The following is a 12670-nucleotide window of genomic DNA, read 5'->3' on the forward strand; positions in this document are numbered from 1 at the left end:
GTTTGGCATATAATACAAATCCGCTATAGCTCTGGCGGGCATGGGCTCCTTGACAAATGCCAGTAATCACTAGCCTATGAGGTTCGTCGGCTCCCGCCATCCCATCCTGGATAGCGGGCGCGGCTTCACGCCTCGGGGGCCGCTATCCCACGGAATGTACACGCGTAAAGTGGTTCCCGTCCTCCCTCGTCACCAACAGGAACAATCCGTATGTTGTTAAAGCTTGTTGAGCCTATCCGTTGGCGACAAACAAGCCACTGCGAGAACTGAGGTGGCGCTAACCACGCACATCTTCAATCCGTCAAAAACTCTCTCATAGGGCTCTGTGTGTTGTCCAGTGTTAGTGAAACTTAGCGTTGCTTTCCTACTCAGGATATCGGTCGCGGAGTTCCGTCTAGACGCCGTCACACGCCACGAGATAAGTTCGACGACACAATCCTCTCGATAGATCAGATTCGCAGGTGGTAAAGCTGCTCGGCAGGTCTTGCCTTGACCTCTTCGTCTGTGCGGGAATACCACGTCTCGCGCCGGTGGCCTCCCTCAGCTTGCGGTCTCCGCTGGTTAGCTTCTACCGAGCCTTCGATGAGTTGTTCTGTGGGTCTGGCGGGCTGGCCGCTGACAGGGACTGGCCGCGTTGCTTGCATGACAACCTCAGACGTTTTGGGAAATTACGCCAACTCTCCAGCCGTGGGCGCTGTCTATAAATCGGCTCTTATGGAGATCACAGACCAATGATGACGCGACCCTTCCCCGCCATCGATTGCTTGTCGACTCGGCTCGATAGTGGGCAGCCTACATCAGGCGGATCAATGGGGGAGGCTGACAAGATCCCATCGCCAGCCGCCAGGAGAAAGGGGCCAAACAGGGTAGCGATGAACTCTGTGGTGCGCTATGTTAGTAGACGTTTTATCAACTGATGTGTTTGATGTTTACATAGTCCGAGCCAGGCCGACGCCCTCACGGGACGGTGGGAAATGACTGGCTCGACAGGATTAGAAGTCTCCCCTGGCTGCGCATCGTATTAGTGTAACTTGACGCAAGGAATAGGAGCCGCAAATAGCCTGCCGCGGATGCTATAGTTTACGCGGCTTTTCGCTCTTGGACGCGCTCTCGCCAGATCGTGACCTAGGCTGGTATCGGGGTTTGAGGATAAAAAGGGACTTCGGTAGAACTACCTCAAAGTGGGTTCAGAAAGACTTTGTAGCGAAGGTGAGCGAGGGCGAGGCGCTCAAGTTGATGCGAGAGCCTATGATGGATCAACCTGGAGCATTCGTGAATAGGGATGCGGGCCACATGGCTAGGCATCTGATGCTTGATTGGCGACTGACAAGCTACCGCCAGCTATACCTGGGCGAGCAGATTGAAGTGCAGTGGCAGCGGCCGATTGCTAGCCTTGATCGCGATTCTTGGTCAGTTTCACAACATAAGCAACTGTCAGACCGAGAAAGCGACAACCTCATATTTGACAATGAGGCATTGATTAACATTCAGCCCGTAGTGCTGTTCTAATCTTTATTGATTCTTCGCCAAACCTCTTGCTCCGCTGCGGCCAGTGAACCGCCGGCAGCAGCAGCCCACTTCTTTGCCGTGTCCCAGACACCTTCGTCCGACTGGGCGAGGGAACCTCTCTCCGCCGCCGATGCTACCGCGGCATTGTGAGCAGCTCGCTGGTGGCTGGAGAATTCAGACGCACCAACGTTTTGCTGGTATCCTGGCGGGTGTTCAAGGCTAGAAGCAGGATCGACTCCTAGCGGGATGGGTCGCGGACCAGTCATCTGAGGTCCATTAGCAGCGGTGGTAGACGTGGAAGACCCTCGCTGGGCAGACATGGTTGGAGGAGGAATGGCCATCTGAGGAGGGTAAGGAACGGTGGCCTGAGTTGCGGGCGTCGGGGCTGGAGGTTGGTAGGCCTCGCCCGCCTTCGGAGGCGGAGGCAGGGTCGACTTGTTGGCTGCCACGGGCACAGGAACTGCACCTGGCTGGGGCGGCGGCGGATGGTTGACATCATCCGTGGTGGTTGTTGGAGTTGGCCGCGGGATGGGATATGCCTGCGCCGACGCTGTCTGAACAGGGAGAGATGGGGCGGCACCAGGCTGTGCCGGCGGGTATGGCTGCTGGCGGGTGGATGATGGGGTTGCGCCGACATGACCTTGGGATAGTCCAGCAGCGTTATTGGAGATGCCGTTGGCGTTGTCGGCGTTGGCGTTGCTGGCCTGTGCCGCCTCGGTCTGCGGAGTCGGTCCCGAAGCCTTGGAGGCGTTGATTGGGCTTTCGCTGTGGATTTGGATGGGAGGCATAGCTGGTGATGGTTGACCTCTTGGCCAAGGTGTGAGAGGAACGAAGCTGTGGGGTTGGTCTTGGGCGTGAGTGCAGGTAAGGAAGGTACTGCAGCGTGAAGACACAGAATGGCGCGTGAGAGTGTCAAGGAGGGTTTAAGTTGCTGCTGGCTTCAGCGAGATCATGACCGTCCTTGCACAATGTGTCTCTGAAATCGGCTCGGAGTCATGAAGCAGACGTGGCACGCTGTGTGGTTTCCTCTGTGGCAGGCGAAACCTTACGTGACGACGTCATTGCTTTGGTGGTTGGGGCGTTGTCACCTGACCCGAGCGGCCACCCTCCTCTTCCCCCAACTGCCGCTGGTGAAGGCAGCAGCAGACTTGAGCTGCAAGGCACCCGGGCAGCACCTGCGGGGGCTTGCTTCGTTCCTTACCTCGGTGGCACGCAAGCTCCTGGAGTCCTGGGCGGTACCTGCCTCGGGGTCGGGGCCGTGACTTGTTCCTGCCTCGGGAGCGTTGGCTTGTTGTCATGTCCGGAGAAGGAAGTTGCTTCGGGGAGCATGGGGCGCTGAACGACGACAACGACGACGACAGACAACAACCAACAACAGAAGAGACAGCGGCATAAACAGAGGCCCGCAGACTTCAGGCGCTAGAGTACCAGAAAGGCAGCTGCTCATTGTCACCTTGACAAGGCCATCATGCTCAGGACGGAAGTAGGAAATGTTGGATGTGAGGTGTCTCTATCTTCCTCACAATCACTCACCTCAACAGGCCGGCCTGGTGCACTTGCACGCTGGCAAACTTGGAGGTGGACGGAGCTCCCACCGAGAGTTCCCGGGACATGCTGGCCACGAGGTTTCTCGTTTGCACTTTGATTCGGCGGGAGCTGTTGTGTCAAGTTCATCCACTCGGTCGCTGCTCAATGCAAACAAGCAACAGTCAACTTAAGCTGTAAAGCATGCAGTGGGCAGGCCAGATACGCATCCAAGGCCGAACCAGGTGGCCAAAAGTGAAGCTTATGACCAATGGTTTGCTGCCCAAGTGAAGCCGCAAGACGGCCTTCTCCCGGGAGGTGCTTGGACCGCGTTGAGTCGCCAAAAACTAAGCTTCTTTCCCTACCCAACTGAGGTAGGGAAGGAGCGGAATCGTGTCATTCTTGTCTTAATCTCAACTGTGTCCAGCTGTGCACGCCATGCAGTGACACCACAAGGATCACTCGCTGGTTGTCGTGAAGCCGTAGCCATTCGAGTCGCCGCCACTGTGAATTTCTCGAGCCGTGCCAAGAGCTCCGCTTCTGCCGTAGAGTTGACTGAATGTGGAGGCACGCAATGCAATGTGTTGATGCCTCATTCCTGTGGGTTTTACAAAGATCTGTGCGGAATACTGGCGGGTATTGTCTGAGGAAGAGCAGCCGGATACTGATGGTAAATTCGGAGACTCAAAAGCCATCCTCGGTCCCGACTGATTCGTCCCAGGATTATGTAAGTCGCCTCAAGGTGCCGGATGTGGGGAAACAAATTTCCGAACATGAACCACGCTATACCCAACCCGATCTAGCTCCTAAAGCACAGACCAGCGGGCTGGCTCTCGACAGAGCACGATGGTTGGTAGCTGCGGTAGGCTGAGAGTCGCGAATCTTTGAGGCTGGCGATTTGGAACTGTTCCCCCAATTGGAGTTCATGTCAGCAGCGCCAACTCCCTATCTGGCTCCAGACGTTAGGGGAAACACCAAAAGATGGTAGGGAAAGTCAGTGAGAGGGTTCTCCTTCGGGAGGGTGAGTAGCATGGATCCGTCTGTTCGAAGCATTGAAGCTGACCGCAACGCGCAGGCCTGGAGCGAACCGACAATGGCATGAAGCAGACAAGCTGGCCAGATGTCACACCCATCAACCAGAAGAACTATTACACGTACGCTTCTTCCTAAACTACGATGTCGACGCCAGGCGCATCGATGCTGATACATACTCGAACGACAGGGACTATATGAAGCGCGATGATCAGATTCTTGCTCTGCGACTCCAGGGCGATGCCACTCGCGATAGAATCGTGCAGGCAGCGAAGGATAGAGACCGCGCTCTTGCTCAAAGCGGTCGCGCTGAGGTACCTCTTGTCATTCCCGAGCTCCAACCTGAGGAGGCGCCCGGCGATGCTGCCGCAGGCTTGGATCCTTCAAAGGTCATCGTTATCCATCCTGGCAGCCAGAACCTCCGCATTGGTTTCGCCAGCGATGCTCTTCCCAAATCGATTCCGATGACACTTGCGACCAAGTTTCCTCAGACCGAGGCTGAGATGCACGAGGCGCTTCCCCGACGACAGTTCGAAGCGAAGACACAAGACCAACAATACGGGGAAGAGTGGTCCAAGAAGTACGCGAAGATGAGCAACGATCTCAAACTCGACATGCGCGCAAACAAGCGCAAGGTCTTGCCAAACTCCAAGGAACTTGTGTTGAACTACAATCGCCGGACCGAGCCCGAGATTATTCAAACACACAACGACCCCTTGCAAATCGACTGGACCGATGTCAACGACTTGGAAGACCCCAAGTCTTCTGCCTCCTGCTTCATCGGAAACCAAGCGCAGAGAGTGCCGGACGACTCTCAGCCGAAGTTTAAGCTGTGGTGGCCACTACAACACGGGGTTCTCAACGAAGACGACTACACTAATGCGGAACATCTTTTCGACGATTTCGAGACTCTGCTGGACAAGGCTATCCGACAGGAACTAGGACTCACCAAGAACAGCACGTGGAGACAGTACAGCTGCGTCTTTGTTATACCTGACCTCTACGACAAGAAGTATGTCGAGCAGGTGCTCAGGTCTTGCATGACTTGGTTCGAGTTCAACCGCATCTGCTTCATCCAGGAGAGTATGGCCGCTACCTTTGGAGCCGGATATACACAGGCCTGTGTCGTCGACGTTGGAGCCCAAAAGACCTCAATCACGTGCGTCGAAGACGGCCTTTGCGTGGAAGACTCCCGCATCAACATGAAATACGGTGGGTGGGACGTAACGGAGACATTCGTCAAGATGCTTCTGTACGACAACTTCCCTTACCAGGACATCAACTTGCGGAGAAGATATGACTTCCAGTTGGCCGAAGAGCTCAAGATCAAGCATTGCACCATGTCGCAAGCAGACATCTCGGTTCAACTATACCAGTTCCACCTGCGAGCCCCAAATCAGCCCACGCACAAATACCAATTCAAAACATATGACGAAGTCATTCTCGCCCCCATGGGCTTCTACGACCCATCCATCTTCGACAACAGCACGAAGCTGAGGAGCAGGCGCAAGCTCATTGACAGGTCCTACAACGCTTATGACGTTGATATTCCGGATGACCCAACATCTGCGGCACAATTTGCGATCCTCGCTCATATCAAGCCATCGTTGAACGCAGCGCCAACGAACGGCTTCACCCAGTCCCAACCCGACGTTTCCACGCCTGTCAAGGAGAAGCTGCAGCCGTTCGACTTCCTCAAGCGCGACAATGGCATCAACGGCACACCGTCAGGCTCTAATGCCCCGTCGCCCGCCCCGGAAGGAATCAGCACCCCTGTATCAGCGCCGTTCATTTTCGGAGCCAACAAGGAGGGTGCCAACGGAGGCAGTCCTGCTCCGCCTGTACGAAACGGCGGTACCCCAGGACCCAATGGTACTGTAGTGCCGCAACCCCCGGCCGGCATGTTCGTTGATTCGGCGGCGCGCAGCGCGAAGGCGCAGGCCGTTGAACGCGATGCTGTTCTGCCACATGCGCCGCTTGACATTGCCATTCTTACGAGCATTAACAATGCCGCAAAGGGTGACGACAAGAAGCTGCGAGACTACCTTGGCAGCATCATGGTTATCGGCGGCGGTTCCAAAACGCCACAGTTCACCGTAGTCCTGGAGGAAAAGCTCAAGGCACGAAGGCCTGACCTTTTCGACCGCATCCTCGTCAGTAGAAGTGCCAGAGATATGGATGAGCAGGTTGTCACTTGGAAGGGTGCTAGTGTCTTTGCCAAGCTCCCTGCCAACGATTCTTGGGTCACTCCATTCGAGTTTGAGCGACTTGGAGCTCGTGTGTTACATCACAAGGTGCTCTGGGCTTGGTAGATGGGTTAAGGAAGGATGCGCCGTGATAAAAGGAACGGTTTGGAACAGCAACGGAGTCAGGGATCCAGCAGGTTTAGTCAATTACTGGCATTTTAGGAGGCAAGGTGTCGAAGATTGCCTGGACCGTAGGCGTTGGGCGTCGTAATGAATTATAAGGGAGCCACAGCTTGGGGTAAGTTCTTTAGCCAGGCAAATCAGATACAATGCCCGGCTATCGCAAGAAACGGGTCAGAAGTCAAAACACAAAAGTCCGTTGTCGCACTATACAATCAGTCAGCATGCTAGCGATGTCTAAGTGCCGTAGCCGCTGTCGGCGATTCAGGACCCCGAGCTCCAGCGGGTGTCCGGTCGAGTGCGTAATAAGATGGGTACGGTGAGAGTTCCAGGTGCGGGCTTATGTAAGGCGGCTCGCCCGGGAAGCAGGGACCTTAGGTGTATGATGCTCACCAGTCCCGCACCCACAAGCGCAGCTACCCACCTACCTTCTCTACTAACTCACTCTCTCCCTTGTGATCAACAACAAACAAAAACAACCCTCTCCCCAACCCTCTCCTCGCAATCTCGCACCGCCCACCGCGAGATGTAAGCTTCGGACCGGACGGTGGTCTGCGGCAAAAAGGAGAACACCCTCAATTGCTCAGCACAACACCACTTTCAGCGACTTTCACCATGGCCGTCTTGTCCCGTTACCTGCCCTTCTCCGAGGCGACTACTACACTGCAAGCAGTGACGTACCTCCTCGGAATATCTCTCTTCTCCATTTCCTTCCTCGTTTTCCTAAACAGCAGCATATCGTTTGTCATTACCGACTTGATTGGCGTCAAGGACGGCGTGGGCGACATCGTCGGTACCCTCGGCTTCGTCGATGAGCTCGTCGCACTCGTCGCATGTCCGGTTTGGGGCCTCGTCTCGGATCGGCTCGGTGTAAGATGGGTCGCTGTAATTGGGTATGCCATCATCGGCGCGGCCTTGATGCTGTTCGTCCAGGCGCACAACATCTACCCGCAGCTGCTTCTGGCGCGCATCTTCTTCGCTCTCGGCGCGACTGCCGCGTAAGTAGCTTCAACCGAGGTCAAAGGTCGGGAAGGTGAACTGACAGAGCTTTCAGGGCGACTATGGTTACAGCGATTTTGCCGTCTCTGACAGATGATAACGACGAGTCTGACAGCTCCGCGAATGTCGCGAAGCCGGTCAACAACCCCCGACACAGCATCGCCATGTCGCTCGAGTCCGACATGACCATCACCCCAGCGCGGTACCGCATCGGAGGAAACGGACAAGCCGTTACAGGGAACGACTTGGAAGAGGCGAAAGCTGGCAAACCGTCGGCTCTCGCAGGCTACGTGGGACTGTTCACGGGATGCGGCGCGCTGGTTGCGCTCTCCCTGTTCCTGCCACTTCCCGCTCGTTTCGGCGAAGTTGACGGCGTAACCCCGAGCAAGGCTGTCGAAGACAGCTTTTATGTCGTGGGAATTGTCGCATTTGTGGTGGCAATCTTTGTCTTCTTTGGGTTGAGAAACCTAAAGGGGGAGGAAGGCAAGGGTTGGAACGTCTTGTTGGGACTCAAAGCGAACACGAGCTCTGAGGATGATTCCAACGAAGATGGATCAGACCACCCGCACCGGCCGGTAAGTCAACTGGCTCCAAAGTTAGGATCACACCTAACAACCAACAGAAGGTTCTGCCTTACTTCCGTCTCCTCCGAGACTCTATTACTCTGGGCTTCACCGATTCCCAGATTGCCCTCGGGTATTTGGGTGGCTTCGTAGCCCGCGCCTCGACAGTTGCAATTTCCCTTTTCCTTCCTCTGTACATTAATACCTTCTTCATTGGCAACGGCTTTTGCCATGGATCTCCGAATGATCCAAACCCCGAACTGAAGAAGGAGTGCAGAGCGGCCTATCTCCTGGCATCGATTCTATCGGGCGTGGCGCAGCTGCTTGGTCTTTTCGCGGCCCCTGTTTTCGGCTACCTTAACAGAAGGCGTGGCCGCTTCAACATCCCCATCATCATCGCGACCACTTTCGGAATCGTCGGTTACATCGCATTCCCTCAGCTGCCCAGCCCGGAGTACAAGGATGTCGATGGCCGAGGTGGCAGCCCAGTTGTCTTTCTTATTGTAATACTCATCGGCGTTAGCCAGATTGGAGCGATCGTCTGCAGTCTGGGCTCCCTCGGCCGCGGCGTTCTGACCGCTGACATACCCAAATCTCAGCAGATTGACACTGTTGAGGACTCGACGGAGGCTATGGAAACGCCCACAGAAGCTGCGCCACTACTGCAGCACAACGCCAGCGTGGACGCCGTGTCGCGAGTGCGGCTCAAGGGCTCCATCGCCGGTATGTACTCCTGGTTCGGTGGCGCGGCGATCTTGCTTCTCACCAAGCTGGGAGGCTTCATGTTTGATGCCGTATCTAACGGCGCGCCGTTCTACATGATGGCGTCCTTCAACGCCATCCTTCTCCTTGCCAGCTTGGGCATTGATGCTGCTCGTCTTTATAGAGACAGACAGTAACGATACATATCAGTAAACACAAGAATATACTTAACTTACACCGGTCTTGATTATCTTTCGTGCAGAACTGCCTATTGCGGTCCTATCCTTGAATCTTCTCTTACATGTGACAGGTTGCCTACTCACCTCTTTCAGCTTACAGTATTGTAACTTTCAACCCACCAACAGCTATGAAACAAAACTTGTCTTCAAAGCAGCCTAGGAATCTCCAATCCGGGTACTTAGTCAAGGGGCATGCGTGGACGCGGCAACAACAACGGCTCAGCATCTTCGGGGATGTCCTCCAGGGGTGTAGAAGTCAGGTTGTATCGAGCTCGACGGGGTCTACGAGTGGGCCGACGCAGCTTGCGGTAAGACCATCGCTCCCATCGCTTGAAGAATCTATCTTTACGCACCACGCTCCACTGGTCAAGAAACCAGTCACTCACCAGCTTCGGATCCAAACTCGTGGGTCGCTGAGAGGGAAGCGCCTCGACGCCCTGGAGATCAACGTTCAAATCACTCGGGGCATCATCCTCCCAGGCTTCTTCCAATGTCTCGTTCCAGGGGCCAACAGGCTGCGTTTCAGTAGAGTTAGCAGCGGTGCTCTCGCTTGTATAGTTTACCTCGTGTAACTCGAGCATCTGGCGTCCTGACTGGCCACATGCGTGGCAGACCGACGGGCTGCTGCGCTTGAACAGGCGCTTAAAGCGAGTGCGGAAGCCGTCTTGCTTCCGGGCAGCTCTGCTGTCGACGCAGTAGGGGCACTTGGCAGGGACTGTCTGCAGAACCGACGAGTGTCCGGCAGGGGGTTGTTTTTGGAGAGGCATTCTTCTGGTGATCTCGACAGGTGACTTGGACTGATTTTCTCGAATGGGGTCGCTTGGTGATTCGAAATGGGAAGCCGGAATCTGGAGCTGATCTTATACAATTTCACTTGATTCTGTTTTCTATGGGAAAGGGGCTAACTGACCTCTCGCAGGCCTTATGATAAAGGATGAGGACAATCCCATTGCAGAGACCCCGAGTGTGTTTCGCAATCTTTAAGATGGACCCCACATTGTCCTAGCCCTTTGTCCCGCTAAACAAATGCTTGCTTTATGCCTTCACGGCCAGTGGAAAAAGAGGTCGGGTTTTGGGGCCTCGGGGCCGTGGGTCTCTAGGTTGCTGAGTATTGTTCAGGCGGTCTTGTTGCCAAGGCCTAAAGCTTCGGCATGTACTATTGGTGTAGACCAGATGAAAGTTTTCTTGACAGCGGCCATGAATAGAAGTCTTGTTTGCTGGTTTCGTGCTCTCCATTGTCGATGACAAGGTGAGATCACAACCTGGTTTTGACAGAAGCTAGGAATTAATGACGATGTTGCGCTTCCTTTTGAGAGCTTTCCCATGGGCGTCCACGCAAGGTGCCCAAAACTTAAGACCGGCTATATTTCCTGTGTACTTAATTACTCCCCTTGAAGACGATGAAAAGGTGAAGAGATGAAGTAGCGATGATAGATGACGATTAGTGATGATAATTGTTTTGTGAAGAATTCTTTTGTGAATACTTGTATGACCAGGGATATATGAGAGGACCCCCCTACTCTAACTACCCCCTATATATCTAACTACCCTTATTAACTACTGCCCTATCGAGCTATAGTGCTACCTTGAGTTCTACTAATAGGCTCTCTTATTTTAGATAGTTCAACTAGTTTACTTCGCAGTATTAGTCGTTAGTTATCTTATTATTTTCGAATACTTTAGCGATATCTTTGAACTTATTAAATATTTTGAGAAGAGATGGATTATAATAGCTATATTAGCGGAGGATGACGTATATGTCGGCAACGCCAGCCTATCGCAGCGTTAATCGAGCTAGGCACACCTTATATAATTAGCAATTATATAAGGCACCACCCTCTATAATTAACACTATAATTATAGCTACTACCTCTAATATAGTTAACTATATATATATTACTACTAATATAATTAATATAATATAATATTTACTACCTATAATAACCCTTACTAGCTAGTTAGTCCTATAAAACTAATACTAATTAGTAATTAACTTTATAGTTACTACTATATAATATATTAATTAACTATAGATTAATAAAGCTTTAGAAGAAGTAGTCTTATTAATATTTATTTAGATCTATTCTACTTAAGAATACTTAATTAATTAACCTATATTAATAAAGTAATTATAAACTTTAAAAAAGATAGTTTATATTACTTAAGTTACTTTAAATTTACCCTCTTTTAATCTCTAAGAAGAGTATATTAATACTAATATTACTAATACTAATAGGATTAAATAATATCTCCCTATAGTATTAATAATAGTAAGATTATAATAATAGTTTTTATAACTTTTAATCCTATACTTAATAGAAGTAATTATAATATAACCTAAGAGATAGTTTATCTTACTTAGAATACTCTTAGTAATTACTCTTACTTCTTACTTAAAAAGTATTTATTATATATCTAACTTTTAATATTAATATTAACTTATTAACTTATAATTAATAGTAAGGTTAACTTCATACCTCACTAATTACCTCTCTTAGTTTTTTACTCCTTATAAGTAGAGTTTTTATACTATATAAATAAATAAGAGATTACTCTATTTTTAATAGTTCTTAATTATTTTCTTCTTCTTTATTAAGTTAATATTAATAGTAAATAGCTATTTTAAACTTATTTAATAATAACTACCTATATATATTATATAATATACCTTACTATAAGAATTTTTCTACTATTTAACTACTAAATACTAACTACTAACTACTAGTTAAAAAGAGAATTTTTTATTATTTTTTAACTTTATTAACTTATACTCCTTTTATAATACTATTATACTATTTTTATATTTTTAAAAGTCTACTACTTTATTAATAATATTACTTACTAAACCTTATTTACTTTCCTTAACTACTTTCTATAATACTCTTCTTTTATTTTAGTAAAAGCCCTCTCTAATCTCTATACTTCTATTTTTAACTACTATTAAACTATATTAAGTTAAATAAGTAATAAAGTAATAAATTATTTATTAAATAAATAAGTTTTAGTTACTTTAGTTCCTAATTAAGCTTTTTATAACTATAGTATAATAAACCTTACTTATTATTTAACTTAATACCTTACTCTATTAATAACTCCTTTTAATAATAGTTAATTTCTTTAATTTAAGATTATTACCCTCTCTATTTCTTTTACTTCTTCTTAGTTTTCTAGTTAGTAACTACTTTATCCTTATCCCTATCTAAATTTATAATATAGTTAATTATAATATTTAGAGAAAACTTAGTAATATTAACTTAAAATTAAATATTACTACTTAATAGTAATTTATTTTATATTTTCTATTTAATATAAAATATTACTAACTTAATAGTTTTACTAGCTTTATTCTCTAAAGTTAAATATATATTAATTTTAAAGAGGTATTAAAGTTTACTTTTATTTTATAAGGGATTATATACCTAGCTAGAGGGCCTAAGGATAGCTTAGCTAATAGAGGCTAAATAGATAGGAAGGTCTATAGGTTTAAAGTATAGAACCCTCTATAATAAGGACTTAATAAGTACTTACTAAAAACTAAAAAAGAAGGAACTTAGAAGAAATAAATAAAAATAGTATAATAATATTATACTTACTTTTTAGGTACTTCTTCTATTAATTTAACTTAATTATAGCTTATAATTTCTAAATACCTTTATAATTCTTTTATTTCTATTTTATTTTAAGAAGGTTAATAATAATAATAATACTATATACTTAAGTAATACTTATTAATTAA

The 12670-nt window shown here is 48.8% G+C and overlaps 4 protein-coding genes across 4 annotated transcripts; 2 read left to right on the forward strand and 2 right to left on the reverse strand.

Annotated features, from left to right (window-relative positions):
• Positions 1-1505: 1505 nt before the first annotated feature.
• On the reverse strand, positions 1506-2297 carry GCG54_00006698 (uncharacterized protein; the record flags this gene model as incomplete). Its single annotated transcript, XM_045406697.1, has 1 exon — positions 1506-2297. The coding sequence occupies one exon, from the start codon at positions 2295-2297 to the stop codon at positions 1506-1508; it is 792 nt and encodes a 263-aa protein (XP_045269949.1).
• A 1717-nt stretch (positions 2298-4014) lies between these two features.
• On the forward strand, positions 4015-6377 carry GCG54_00006699 (putative actin-related protein 8; the record flags this gene model as incomplete). The annotated part of the gene is made up of 3 exons (XM_045406698.1): positions 4015-4054; positions 4109-4187; positions 4256-6377. The coding sequence occupies 3 exons, from the start codon at positions 4015-4017 to the stop codon at positions 6375-6377; spliced, it is 2241 nt and encodes a 746-aa protein (XP_045269950.1).
• A 642-nt stretch (positions 6378-7019) lies between these two features.
• On the forward strand, positions 7020-8892 carry GCG54_00006700 (uncharacterized protein; the record flags this gene model as incomplete). Its single annotated transcript, XM_045406699.1, has 3 exons — positions 7020-7429; positions 7486-8005; positions 8053-8892. Coding segments are annotated over 3 exons (1770 nt in total), but the record flags the coding sequence as incomplete, so codon positions are not given.
• Positions 8893-9113: 221 nt separating this feature from the next.
• Positions 9114-9701, reverse strand: GCG54_00006701 (uncharacterized protein; the record flags this gene model as incomplete). Its single annotated transcript, XM_045406700.1, has 1 exon — positions 9114-9701. One exon carries the CDS (start codon positions 9699-9701, stop codon positions 9114-9116), a length of 588 nt encoding a protein of 195 aa, XP_045269952.1.
• Positions 9702-12670: the final 2969 nt, after the last annotated feature.

Source organism: Colletotrichum gloeosporioides, assembly GCF_011800055.1.
Source record: "Colletotrichum gloeosporioides strain Lc1 chromosome Unknown consensus_10, whole genome shotgun sequence".
In the NCBI taxonomy this organism is placed as follows: domain Eukaryota; kingdom Fungi; phylum Ascomycota; class Sordariomycetes; order Glomerellales; family Glomerellaceae; genus Colletotrichum; species Colletotrichum gloeosporioides.